Source organism: Nerophis lumbriciformis, linkage group LG12 (assembly GCF_033978685.3).
Source record: "Nerophis lumbriciformis linkage group LG12, RoL_Nlum_v2.1, whole genome shotgun sequence".
Taxonomy (NCBI): domain Eukaryota; kingdom Metazoa; phylum Chordata; class Actinopteri; order Syngnathiformes; family Syngnathidae; genus Nerophis; species Nerophis lumbriciformis.
In genome coordinates this window covers 33,855,334-33,869,770 of record NC_084559.2, presented here as the reverse complement: position 1 = coordinate 33,869,770, position 14,437 = coordinate 33,855,334, and the positions used below count along the sequence as shown (strand labels likewise).

The 14,437-nt window shown below is 42.2% G+C and overlaps 1 protein-coding gene across 1 annotated transcript in view; it reads right to left on the bottom strand.

The window, feature by feature from the left end:
* The window catches only part of slc8b1 (solute carrier family 8 member B1), a 28,970-nt gene that overhangs the window by 700 nt on the left and 13,833 nt on the right, over positions 1-14,437 (bottom strand). Inside the window, exons 7-13 of the mRNA XM_061986439.1 lie at positions 14,124-14,237; positions 13,976-14,050; positions 13,787-13,917; positions 8,545-8,686; positions 5,922-6,043; positions 5,703-5,856; positions 5,559-5,639 (exon numbers count right to left, since the gene is read on the bottom strand). Coding sequence (XP_061842423.1) covers positions 5,559-5,639; positions 5,703-5,856; positions 5,922-6,043; positions 8,545-8,686; positions 13,787-13,917; positions 13,976-14,050; positions 14,124-14,237 — 819 coding nt within the window. The remainder of the gene's footprint in view (positions 1-5,558; positions 5,640-5,702; positions 5,857-5,921; positions 6,044-8,544; positions 8,687-13,786; positions 13,918-13,975; positions 14,051-14,123; positions 14,238-14,437) is intronic.

Below are 14,437 nucleotides of genomic sequence, written 5' to 3'. Positions count from 1 at the left end.
ACCCTAATATCTAATTAAGAATCATTTAAAAAATGAATGTGTAGCTACTCATAGATCAAGGGTGTCCAAAGTGTGGGCCGGGGGCCATTTGTGCCCCACAGCTCATTTCTTAAGGGCCCGTGGAACATTCTAAAAAAACTATTTAAGAAAAACCAAAACATAAAAAAGTGGAATAAAAGAACAAACAGGTGAAATGTAACAAGACTCTAATTGACTCTAATAACAAAGCTGCCATGCAGACTGTTTTTTCTTTAAAGGTGGCATAGCTCAAAAAAGAATAATGAATCAAAATCAATGTTGTGAAGTGAATTATATTTATGTAGCGCTTTACATAGTGCAACCCATTTTCTACATCTTGTAAGTTACATTTAAACCCAAGTGGGTGGCACTGGGAGCAGGTGGTTAAGTGTCTTGCCCAAGGGCACAATGACAGTGACTAGGATGGAAGCAGGGATCAAACCTGGAACTCTCAAGTTGCTGGCACGGCAGCTCTATCAACCGAGCCACACCGCCCCATTAGGAATTATTGACCTATTCAAGGCTCCAATTATTTAACATCAAATAATCCACTTTGAAATATATATTTTTAGGGGGAAAAAAAGCAATTTTGGCAATTTTTTTGTTTGCCATATAAAGAATAAATATTTATTTGACAAAAATGGCATAAAACGAACAAAAAAGCCAACATAAAAATATTAAAAACATATAATCAACAGATAGATCTGAAGTTGATCTACAGATTTTAGCGTTGAAAGTAAAAAAAATAGTTTACACTTTTATGAGTGGGACCCTTTTGGATATTCAAGTAATTTAGTGGGTTGGGTTTTTTTTAAACTGTCATTGCTCCAAAAATAACAATGACTCAATGGTGTTACGAATTATTGACCTATTTTAAGGTTCAAATTATTTCACATCAATTATTCCACTTTGAAATTTTTTTGTGAGTGAAAATATTGCATATTTTCTGTGTTTGCCATTAAAAAAGGGTGTTGACGAATTTTTTTTTTACAACAGACCTTGATCTAGAGATTCAAGCGTGGAGTAAAAAATAAAAATAATGTTTTATTTACATTTTAATGACCGGAACCCCTAAAGGTTAAACAAAACCTATATATTGTATTGGTTTTGAAAATGAAAAATATCAAAATGGCCCCTGCATGCTCTGAATCTTCAGTTTGTGGCCCTCAGTGGAAACACTTTGGACACCTCTGTCATAGATGGAAAATAATGTTTTGTCATGACACACCTTGGGAACAAAGCAATTAAGAAGACATACAAATACAATACTAAAAAAAAAAAGAAGACAAAAATGTATAAAACCAACAGTATGAATAATAACATCAATAAAAGTTGTTTAATGCTTTAATCCTAAAATTGATTGATTGATACAAAAATGTTGTATTTATTTATTTATTTTATGGATTCTGGAAAACTATGAACCGATTTAGAATTGAATGAATAAAAATCGCGATTTGAATGTGAATCGATTTTTTCTGACCATGCCTAATATTTAATCTTGCTTAAATTTGACTTTTTTAATAATCTTAACTTGATTGTCTAGTTTTTGCTTGTTTTTCTGTCCTGGACAAGCAACATTACCACCAAAAACGACCATAAACTGATACTATTAGGGCTGCTGAAAAAGATCGATTCACATCCGAATTGCGATTCTTACTCACCCGATTTAAAATGGATTCACAGTTTTCAAGAATCGATTTTTTAAAATACCCTTTTTAGACTGTGCTTACTTGCTGTGCATTTAGGTCGTACGTCCGCAGACAACGTGCGCTTTTGTCACCTATTTTGTAAAGCTTTTATCATTTATGTACTATATACCGTATTTTTCGGATTATAAGTCGCACCGACCGAAAATGCATAATAAAGAAGGAAAAAAACATATATAAGTCGCACTGGAGTATAAGTCGCATTTTTGGGGGGAAATTTATTTGATAAAACCCAACACCAAGAATAGACATTTGAAAGGCAAATTAAAATAAATAAAGAATAGTGAACAACAGGCTGAATAAGTGTACGTTATATGACGCCATACTTGCCAACCTTGAGACCTCCGATTTCGGGAGGTGGGGGTAGGGGTGGGCGTGGTCGGGGGCGTGGTTGGGGGCGCGGTTGGGGCGTGGCTAAAAGGGGAGGAGTATATTTACAGCTAGAATTCACCAAGTCAAGTATTTCATAGATTATATATATATATATATATATATATATATATATATATATATATATATATATATAAAGAAATACTTGACGTTCAGTGAATTCTAGCTATACAGGTAAAAGCCAGTAAATTAGAATATTTTGAAAAACTTGATTTATTTCAGTAATTGCATTCAAAAGGTGTAACTTGTACATTATATTTATTCATTGCACACAGACTGATGCATTCAAATGTTTATTTCATTTAATTTTGATGATTTGAAGTGGCAACAAATGAAAATCCAAAATTCCGTGTGTCACAAAATTAGAATATTACTTAAGGCTAATACAAAAAAGGGATTTTTAGAAATGTTGGCCAACTGAAAAGTATGAAAATGAAAAATATGAGCATGTACAATACTCAATACTTGGTTGGAGCTCCTTTTGCCTCAATTACTGCGTTAATGCGGCGTGGCATGGAGTCGATGAGTTTCTGGCACTGCTCAGGTGTTATGAGAGCCCAGGTTGCTCTGATAGTGGCCTTCAACTCTTCTGCGTTTTTGGGTCTGGCATTCTGCATCTTCCTTTTCACAATACCCCACAGATTTTCTATGGGGCTAAGGTCAGGAGAGTTGGCGGGCCAATTTAGAACAGAAATACCATGGTCCGTAAACCAGGCACGGGTAGATTTTGCGCTGTGTGCAGGCGCCAAGTCCTGTTGGAACTTGAAATCTCCATCTCCATAGAGCAGGTCAGCAGCAGGAAGCATGAAGTGCTCTAAAACTTGCTGGTAGACGGCTGCGTTGACCCTGGATCTCAGGAAACAGAGTGGACCGACACCAGCAGATGACATGGCACCCCAAACCATCACTGATGGTGGAAACTTTACACTAGACTTCAGGCAACGTGGATCCTGTGCCTCTCCTGTCTTCCTCCAGACTCTGGGACCTCGATTTCCAAAGGAAATGCAAAATTTGCATGGTTGGGTGATGGTTTGGGGTGCCATGTCATCTGCTGGTGTCGGTCCACTCTGTTTCCTGAGATCCAGGGTCAACGCAGCCGTCTACCAGCAAGTTTTAGAGCACTTCATGCTTCCTGCTGTTGACCTGCTCTATGGAGATGGAGATTTCAAGTTCCAACAGGACTTGGCGCCTGCACACAGCGCAAAATCTACCCGTGCCTGGTTTACGGACCATGGTATTTCTGTTCTAAATTGGCCCGCCAACTCCCCTGACCTTAGCCCCATAGAAAATCTGTGGGGTATTGTGAAAAGGAAGATGCAGAATGCCAGACCCAAAAACGCAGAAGAGTTGAAGGCCACTATCAGAGCAACCTGGGCTCTCATAACACCCGAGCAGTGCCAGAAACTCATCGACTCCATGCCACGCCGCATTAACGCAGTAATTGAGGCAAAAGGAGCTCCAACCAAGTATTGAGTATTGTACATGCTCATATTTTTCATTTTCATACTTTTCAGTTGGCCAACATTTCTAAAAATCCCTTTTTTGTATTAGCCTTAAGTAATATTCTAATTTTGTGACACACGGAATTTTGGATTTTCATTTGTTGCCACTTCAAATCATCAAAATTAAATGAAATAAACATTTGAATGCATCAGTCTGTGTGCAATGAATAAATATAATGTACAAGTTACACCTTTTGAATGCAATTACTGAAATAAATCAAGTTTTTCAAAATATTCTAATTTACTGGCTTTTACCTGTGTGTGTGTGTGTGTGTGTGTGTGTGTGTGTGTGTGTGTGTGTGTGTGTGTGTGTGTGTGTGTGTGTGTGTGTGTGTGTGTGTGTGTGTGTGTGTGTGTGTGTGTGTGTGTATATATATATATATATATATATATATATATATATATATATGTACGTATATATATGTATTTTATTATATATATATATTTATTTTATTATATATATATATATATATATATATATATATATATATATATATATATATATATATATAAAATAAATACTTGAATTTCCGTGTTCATTTATTTACACATATACACACACATAACACTCATCTACTCATTGTTGAGTTAAGGGTTGAATTGTCCATCCTTGTTCTATTCTCTGTCACTATTTTTCGAACCATGCTGAACACCCTCTCTGATGATGCATTCTGTGTGGCACGCACAAAAGTGCTTTCATCAAATGCACTAGATGGCAGTATTGTCCTGTTTAAGAGTGTCACAACATTGCTGTTTACGGCAGACGAACTGCTTTACGGTATACAAAAACATGACTGCTGTTGTTGTGTGTTGTGCTGGGAGGACGTTAATGAAACTGCCTAACAATAAACCCACATAAGAAACCAAGAACTCACCCTCCATCCTTCTACAGTTATAACGTTATTGGGCAGGTATGCTGTTTATGTTGTGGGTTAGCGGACTCAGGTCCTCATGGACCGGAGTCCGCCTGAATTTCGGGAGAAAATTTGTCCCGGGAGGTTTTCGGGAGAGGCGCTGAATTTCGGGAGTCTCCCGGAAAATCCGGGAGGGTTGGCAAGTATGTATGACGCATAAATAACCAACTGAGAACGTGCCTGGTATGTTAACGTAACATATTATGTTAAGAGTCATTCAAATAACTATAACATATAGAACATGCTATACGTTTACCAAACAATCTGTCACTCCTAATCGCTACATCCCATGAAATCTTATACGTCTAGTCTCTTACGTGAATGAGCTAAATAATATTATTTGATATTTTACGGTATTGTGTTAAAAATTTCACACATACGTCGCTCCTGAGTATAAGTCGCACCCCCGGCCAAACTATGAAAAAAAACTGCGACTTATAGTCCGAAAAATACGGTAACTCAATGGGACAATCGGTTTGAATCAGAAATCAACTCCGAATTGAATCGTCACCCCAAGAATCTGAATCGAATCGTGAGTTGTTATGAGATTCAGGTGCCTGCTATTTTTACTGGATTTGAATCAATGTTTGTGGCATCAGTCGATTGATATTATCAGTTTTGTCTGGATTTGCCCCAAATGAATGGATAATGCGTGGTCATGTGACCACTGGTCCACAGAGCAACAAGCATGCTCGCTTGGTGAATTATTTTCAAGTTTCATCTTCAGATTAAAACAATCAGTATCGGATATCATATAATGGTAAGAAAGGGAATATCGAGCATCCATAATCAATGTTGGAGTTTTCTTTTTCTTAGAAATAGTTACAAATATCTTAAACAAATGGACTCTGTAGCTATAGAAATGTGGTGTGATGAGTCCAATAGTCTACTCTATATTTTCTTCCATGATTGTGATGCTCTGCAAAAGATGAGAATAAATGTCATGACGTGACAATCAAGAGAATGCGATCCTTCAGACACAAAAAGAGGGCAGATAGAACACGATCAAAGTGGCAGAAAAAGGATACTGAAAATGATGCCTCCAAAGCAGGCTGATATCGCCATCCTTGGGTAGCCTTGTCTTGCAATGGTGATGTCTGAAAAACAGTCTAAGAAAGAAGAGCAGGTGTGATGTCCAATTATTAATTATGTTTGTGCACGAGCCAGCTCACCTCCAATACTGTTTCCCCAAGCGAGGAGAGTCAAACCCAGCACGGTGTTACTGAGACTCAGCACCACACCCAGCATGTGCAGAAGACTGACCACCTCTGAAGCCGCCGCACTGATCAGCACCGCGCTCACCACGAAGCCCACCAGAGAAAAGATCTGACAAAAAAACAGGACATTTCAATGCAAGCGATGGATGGAATTCATATTCGGGGGGTACTTACTGGGTGGTACCTCGGGGGACACTCATTGGTGGTGCTGCAGAAGACAATAGCAGACAGGAAGAGTCCCAGGAGAAAAGTCAGCAGCCACACAGGAAACTGCCCTTCGATCAGATAATGTCCAACTAGACAGAAGAGGGTGAAGAGGATGGTTGTAGGGTGTAACAATGTAACCCCCCAGACATCCTACAATTGTTTCATTCGACGGAGCAATTAGCTTCCAATAACAAACACTTTCATTCTTTCAAGTCCGAGCTCGGCTCACAGGACGTACTTTGTTGGAATTGTGTCTCAGACCAAATGGGGTTCCTCAGGGGTCAATTCTGGGATCACTATTGTTCAATTTGTATGTGCTGTCACCAGGGTAGGATGTCCAATTCGGATTCTTTTGTCAAATCCGATCTTTTTAAGTAATTGTTCACATTACAAAAAAAATGCGATGTCTAATGTGAACGCAATCTGAGCCGCGTGCAGACATGACGTCACATGGGCTGATGTGTTTATGGAAGTAAACATGGCTTCAGTTCACTTGGTCCCAGTCCTGGCTCGTCTGTGGTAGTTTCAGGGATTTTGTGTCAACATTCATTTAATGTGTCCCGCCACATCATTTTATGGGGTCTACAATATTAATTTGTTGTGCCCCACCACATCATTTTAATGGGATCCGCCACATTTTATGTGGTCTGCCACATCATTTTATTGTGGACCACTACTTCATATAAAATCGGCCCATCCCATAATTCTAATGTGACCCTCCACATAATTTTTCCGCTAAGTCATTTAAGGTGGCCTGCCATTTCATTTTATGTGGTCCGCCACATCATTTTATGTGGGCCACTAAGTCATTTAAGTTGGCCTGCCAAGTCATTTTTTGTGGTCCGCTATGTCATTTAAAGTGAGCTGCCATATCATTTTATGTGGTCCGCTATGTCATTTATTGTGCCTGCCACATCATTTTATGTGGTCCACTAAGTCATTTTTTGTGGCCCTCCATGTCATTTTTATGTGGTCCACTGTTATTTTTTTGTGGCCTGCCAGATCATTTTATGTGGGCCACTAAGTCATTTAAGGTGGCCTGCCGAGTCATTTTTTGTGGGCCACAGTCATTTAAAGTGACCTGCCATATCATTTTATGTGGTTTGCTGTCATTTATTGTGGCCTGCCACATCATTTTATGTGGTCCACTAAGTCAATTAATGTGGCTTGCCATGTCATTTTTATGTGGTCCGCTATGTAATCTATTGTGGCCTGCCACATCATTTTATGGGGTCCACCACATCATCTTATGTAGTCCACTAAGTCTTTTATGTGGCCTGGCGCATCATTTAAATGGTCCTCCACATCATTTTATATGGCCCACCAGTCATTTAAATGGCTCACCATGTCATTTATATGGCCTACCATGTCATTTAGGTGGCCTGCAAAAGGCTGGAAGTAAAAATACCCTTTCTGGCTATATGTATTTGTTCTTTCAGTTTTGACAGAACAATATTGCGCACACAATTGCAAATGTTCTCCACTTTAATAATATCTGATTACGCATCAAGATGTTAGGAGCATTTTTTGACCCACAATTGTGTTAGTGAAAATATAATAACCAAAACAGTTGGCTTTGCAAATTGAGTAACATGTTTCTATTCACATTTATTCACTGTTACATGTGGCCCTCTAAAGGCAGCCATAATGCGACGTGGCCCCCAATAAAAATGAGTTTAACACTCATTTAGCACATTATTTTCACCTGTTTTCTGCTCATTTGTCACCTATTTATTTTACAACCGTCTACAATGAAGAATAATGACGCTTATTTATTTTTCATGACATTTTGATTTCCGAGTGCGGCCACCGCTGCTGCTCACTGCTCCCCTCACCTCCCAGGGGGTGGAACAAGGTGCTGGGTCAAATGCAGAGGTTAATTTCACCACACCTAGTGTGTGTGTGTGTGTGTGTGTGTGTGTGTGTGTGTGTGTGTGAGACTATCAGTGGTACTTTAACTTTAACTTTTATATTGGTCGGATGAACGCGACCTGATCACTCAGACTGCATGTATGCAATTGATATCCACATACGAAAGAGGCCTCGGTCGTATTAGAACAATCCGGAATTGCACTGTCCACATTGGCATGCAAACATGATGCAGGTGATGTATGGGCAAAACAATGGAAAGTGACAAGGCCAATGTGTCCTGCCACCACTATGCAGATGACACTCAGATCTACGTGTCACTGACGGCAAGTGAAAGTTGGACTGTGGAGCACATCAGTGTGTGGATGCAAAATCATTTTCTACAGCTAAACTTAGACCCAATCGAAATCGGCTGTGGCGCACACAAACAAAGAGAAAATGTTATTAGTCACCTTTCTAAGAACATTAATAATCAGTTTAGAAATGTAGAAAATATTGCACTAAGATTTGAACCATGAGGGCCTCTTTAATTGAATAACATCAGCAGCTTTTCACCAAATAAAACCATTGTCAAAATTAAATGAACCCGTAATCATGGACACGAAACACTTAGTTTGACATTTATGTAGGAAAGCTGCAATACAAAATTTGGATTTAGTGCTTTGAAATCTCAAAATAGGTGTCAAACTGCAGATCAAGAATGATACTTCTTTCCACTTACATAGTCCAGACTGGAAGACGAGCACACACACGAGGGGGGCAGTGACCAAATGAAGACAGTTGAGTGGGCGTCTCCAGTTCTTGTCCTCTTTATCAAGATCAACGACAGGAATGCACAGCAGCAGCAAGACCTCCACAGGGGTCTGAGAGGCAGACATGACAATGTTTTTTTTGTTTTTTTTACATTTTTAAATTCTACTATCTTTTTTATTTTTTTAATATTACATTTTTTTTCAAATATTTATGTACATTTTCATATAAGAAAAAAAGACATGACATTTCAAAAGTCCCCTATGAGATCATGCATTGGGCCCCGTGATCCATTTGGGCCCCGTTTGGCATGAATAAGTGCATGTAAAATGTCAAATAATAGGTGCTTCATATTAAATTTTACAGAAAACATATTCATAGCACCTTCCTGCTCCGTCACTGATATAAAAATAATGGCAATTTTCCCCATGAAGCTGCATTGTGCCCCGTGGTGCGCAGTGTCAGCGCTGGACTCATCTGAGCAGTACAGTGTCAAATTCTGGCTGGTGAAGAGATGGCAAATTTATGTTTTAAATGTATTTTGCACAAAAACCTATTGAAAAAATGTGTTTCTCATTAATTAGTTTTAGTACAAATCACGCATCAAATTAAATTCAAGTTTGACCTAAGTACAAAGTAAATACAAACGGTTGAAAAAATGTTGTCATTGTTTGATTCTGCATAGGGCCCAAATTTAGCCAGGGACAGCCCTCTCCCCTATTGTGCAAATGGGACTTTTTATCAATGTTCTAACAGTACAGTATTAAAATAATACAAGCAAAGCTCATTAGCAACCACGTCGCAGACGCACAAACAGGTGTGTCTTCCCATACTAAAAGCACTTTAAATCCACATTTTGGTTTTGATTATTTCAAACTGGTGAAATATAGTTTAACATGGAACCTTCTAATGACACGTTTGGACTGTGGCTGTCTGTCCCAGCTTGGGATGGAATTGTCACGGTTGGGGTTGCAGCTTGCTGCGAGATCGTTCCTCCAATGCTACACGGACTATTCCGGACGACAGCGTGAGGTAGGAGATGATTTATTGTCATAAATCAAAGACCAACCGAAAACAAGCAAAAAAGTATGTGTGCCGATTGTACGCAGAGCTCAGGCAAAACTTAGCACAGGAAACACAGAAGCAAGAAATCAGGAAAGTCAAACGTAACAGTTGCATAGAGCAAACAACGAAGCTACAATGAGTGACCGGAAAAGGCAGAACTAAATAGAGTCTCTGATGAGCAACAGGTGCGCGAAAAGGCAGGTGAAAATCATAAGTAACCATGGTGACTAAACTCAGGAAGTGCATAACCAGGAACTAAAAAGGAGTCCAAAACAAACCGATAACACAAAACATGATCCAACCACGGATCATGACAGAGCCCCCCCTTAAGGACAGATTCTAGATGTCCTAAAAACAAAACACATGCAGGGTCAAAAGTCACGGGAGGGCGGAGGGAGGACTTGGCGGTGGGTCGCCAGGCCAAGTGTCCCCGAATCCACCGAGGCAAAGTCAAGTGGCGGCGGCGAGTGGAACGACGCTGCAGCCAGCGAGGCGGGCGCCCAGGTAATGGCCACATTGGTGGCCGACTGGGAGGTGGGCGCACTTGGCGAGGCGGACGACCAGGGAGCGGCCACATCCGTGGTCGACGGGGAGGTGGGTGCGTCGGCGCCGTCATGGCAGGCTTGGACGCAGCACCAGACGAGTCAGGCGTGGACGCAGCAGCAGACGAGTCAGGCGTGGTAGCAGGTACTGGCGGCGAAGCTTGGCGTGGTGCAGGCACAGGAGCTTGAGCCTGGCGTGGTGCAGGCACAGGAGCTTGAGCCAGCCGTGGTGCAGGCACAGGAGCTTGAGCCAGCCGTGGTGCAGGCACAGGAGCTTGAGCCAGCCGAGGTGCAGGAACAGGAGCTTGAGCCAGCCGAGGTGCAGGAACAGGAGCTTGAGCCAGCCGAGGTGCAGGAACTGGAGCTTGAGCCAGCCGAGGAGCAGGAACTGGAGCTTGAGCCAGCCGAGGAGCAGGAACTGGAGCTTGAGCCAGCCGAGGAGCAGGAACTGGAGCTTGAGCCAGCCGAGGGGCAGGAACTGGAGCTTGAGCCAGCCGAGGGGCAGGAACAGGAGCTTGAGCCAGCCGAGGAGCAGGAACTGGTGCTAGCCGAGGAACAGGAACTGGAGCTGGTGCTAGCCGAGGAACAGGAACTGGAGCTGGTGCTAGCCGAGGAACAGGAACTGGAGCTAGCCGAGGAACAGGAACTGGAGCTGGTGCTAGCCGAGGAACAGGAACTGGAGATGGTGGTGTCTGCAAGCCCACCGGAGATGATGGTGGCGTCTGCAAGCCCACCGGAGATGATGGTGGCGTCTGCAAGCCCACCGGAGATGATGGTGGCGTCTGCAAGCCCACCGGAGATGATGGTGGCGTCTGCAGGCCCACCCGGGCTGAGGTTAGCCATGAGCATGGCGGAGGCGGCCTAGCTGGGGGTTGTGGCTTGACATGCCGACGGACTGGTGGTGGAGGACGAGCTGGAGGTTGCGGCTTGGCAGGTCGAAAGACTGGTGGTGGCGGCCGGGATGGAGGTTGCTGCCTGGCTGGGCGCAGCTGAGCAGCCTCACCAGCACAGCTCCTGGCCCCAGCCCCCCCCTCAAGTGGCGGACACCAGACGCACTCCGGAACAGTCTTTAAGGGTGGGTGGCGGGAGGTCAGGAGGGGGGTAGACTCCTCCCCTTTAAATTGCATAGAAAGTCTCCCATTCCCCTCCTGAGGTTGTTTGGGAGAATGAGAGAAAAAGGTCACTGACGTGGGCGGGGCTTGAGTCCTTAGGGGCGGAGTCCAAAATTCAGGTGATTGGGATTTACTAGACCTAGTGTTCAAAAAACTGTTCTGATTATGCTTTATTTTTGGCATAAAGTCTTCAGGAGGTGGCTGACCAAGGGAGATAGAAGGCAAAAAAATAAAATTCTTATCAGTGACTTCCCTTGAAGACGCCGGCGGAGTGATGTCATCTCCGCGCGCCGGTTTAGTGACGTCAACAGAAGTGGGCGGAGTGACGTCATCCAAAGTGGATGGAGTGACATTGTTGGAGTTCAGTTGGCTTGCAGCCCAATCTAAAAATTGTTTGGCAAAATGTGTAACAGGATTACCAAACACTTGAGGGGAAGAGTGGGCTGTTTGAGGCGTGCTGTGTGCCAGAGGAGGAGTCTGAGGGAGCGGCGCGTCCCGGTAGCGAAGCGACTTCCGTCCTCGCTGGCGCGTCCGGTACTGGAGTGTAGCGATGTCCTCCCTCGCCTTTAACAACCTCCTCGTACCTTTCTTCACCTCCTCGGAGTCCATGGCGAAGGAACTGTGGTAGCTTCGTTCTGTCACGGTTGGGGTTGCAGCTTGCTGCGGGATCGTTCCTCCAATGCTACACGGACTATTCCGGACGACAGCGTGAGGTAGGAGATGATTTATTGTCATAAACAAAGACCAACCGAAAACAAGCAAAAAAGTATGTGTGCCGATTGCACGCAGAGCTCAGGCAAAACTTAGCACAGGAAACACAGAAGCAAGAAATCAGGAAAGTCAAACGTAACAGTTGCATGGAGCAAACAACGAAGCTACATTGAGTGACCGGAAAAGGCAGAACTAAATAGAGTCTCTGATGAGCAACAGGTGCGCGAAAAGGCAGGTGAAAATCATGAGTAACCATGGTGACTAAACTCAGGAAGTGCATAAACAGGAACTAAAAAGGAGTCCAAAACAAAGCGATAACACAAAACATGATCCGACCACGGATCATGACAGGAATGATATGAAAAACTACCAAAATTATCACGGTATTGGAAAATGTGCTCAAAAAGTACTTATAGACAAATACATCTTTTAACCAAGCTTTGTTTGAATACAGTATATGAATATATATTTACCGTATTTCCTTGAATTAGCGCACCGGCGATAATTAATTTAAAACCTCTTCTCACTCCGGCGCTTACCAAAGGCATGTGGTAAATTTAGGCATGCGCTTATAAATTTGAGTGTGATGTAATCATGACATCGCTTAATGCCGCAATAAAATTTAAAGCACGATGAATCATCCCGGGAGTTCTTTTTTGTTTGGGTCTGAAAAGGCAATTATAACGTGACACTCCTTATTTTTACAAGGGGTCATTCAACAATTACGTACGCATTTTACTCCAGGATTTTGACCCCAACCCCCGTACGCAAAATTTACTATACAAATGATGGTACTTAATTCAGAATTGTTTTATTGCCATTGTTTGAGCCCCCCAGGATTTTGACCCCCAACCCCACCCCCTTTGCATACGTAATTGTTGAATGGCTCCCAAGTGCCTGCGTTATAACACAGCGGTACAATGTATACCGGTATACTCAATTGTGATATATTATGCTGTGATGTTGCACATAGGACTCAGGACATGTGTCACTCGTGACGTGTCACTTGTTTTGTACTGTATACCAGTGCAAAAAATACGCTAAACGAACATTTGTAATACCACGAACTGCCGGGTAACGCTAAAAACGTAGTAGGTACGTGACTTACCCGGCGGTAATTCTAGGCATGAGCTAATTATTTTGCGAAACGAGTTTGACCCTGCGGTAAATCGAGGCATGCGCATACTATATACCCGGCGGCAATTCAAGGAAATACGGTATATATATATATATATATGTATACACACATACATATACAGGCACACAAAATATAGCTTATTTAGTTAAAATAGTTGCAAAGACAGCAATGTGTTTAAGCACGTTTAGATTAGGGTATGACATTTTATGATGTTTAGTCAGGTTAGCATTTAAGCTAGCTAGCGATTAATAAGGATGTGACTCTTACAACAACTCAGGATTTGAATTCGATTCTTGGGGTGACGATTTGATTCCGAATCGATTCAAACTGATTCAACAAAAGGTCCTCTTGGCTGCTGAAGTACTCAAAGTATAAATAAGAAAATATTTCTTTCAAGCAACCCTAAAAATTATCGGCGCTAGCGATTTGCTGTGTTAACGATTAGCAGTGCTAGCTAACAAGCTGCTATAAAGTGATCAACTGCGCTAGCTTCTAGCTAGCAATTAAATGAGCAATATCACCGGTCCATGAGTTTATCGAACTGCGGTTATAAATCAGGGTTTTACGACCATGTCATTTGAAATGGTATTAGTAACTGTCGGGAGTTTTACCGGTAATCGTTACATCCCTACAGCCTCAGCACACCTTCAATATTTTGCCGACTCTCCACTTCCACGATTCCCTCCTCCACCTCCTGTTATCCACTGGGTTGAGTGAGCTCAGTAAGATCTGGCTGGTAGACTGAGTGTACTGCAGAAGGGGTCTGTACTCAGACTCTGAAACACAAAGTTGATATGAACATACCCCGACTATGCACACGGACTTTTGAACTACCATATTCCGGTTGGTGCATCCCAGCTGGCAAGCAGGGAACGTCGTCGTCATACAAGTCAGACGACTCAAACTCGGCTGCAGAGGAAACAAACCGTTAGTGGTTTGGGTAAAAACACCTGCAGTATTTCTACCACTTTGTGTGTCCAACCTTGAATATGTGGAACACCTTCGATCCTTCCATTAATCAAACGCTTTTGTCGGTTGTAGATGTATGCACTGATGATTACTGTCACCACATACACCACGTAGAGGCCCAGGTACCCTGCATACATGAGGAAACTCAAGTTAGACTTAAGTAATATCCATCTTTCATTAAGTATCAGTATAAACTCAACTTCTACGTTTGCCAGTGGAGAGAAAAAATTATGACAACATCTAATTTGCATAATTGGCCGTGAAGCAGGTGTACATCATTTTAATGGACGCGTAAGGAGAGACAAAATGTGAGGAAAAGTAGAACAA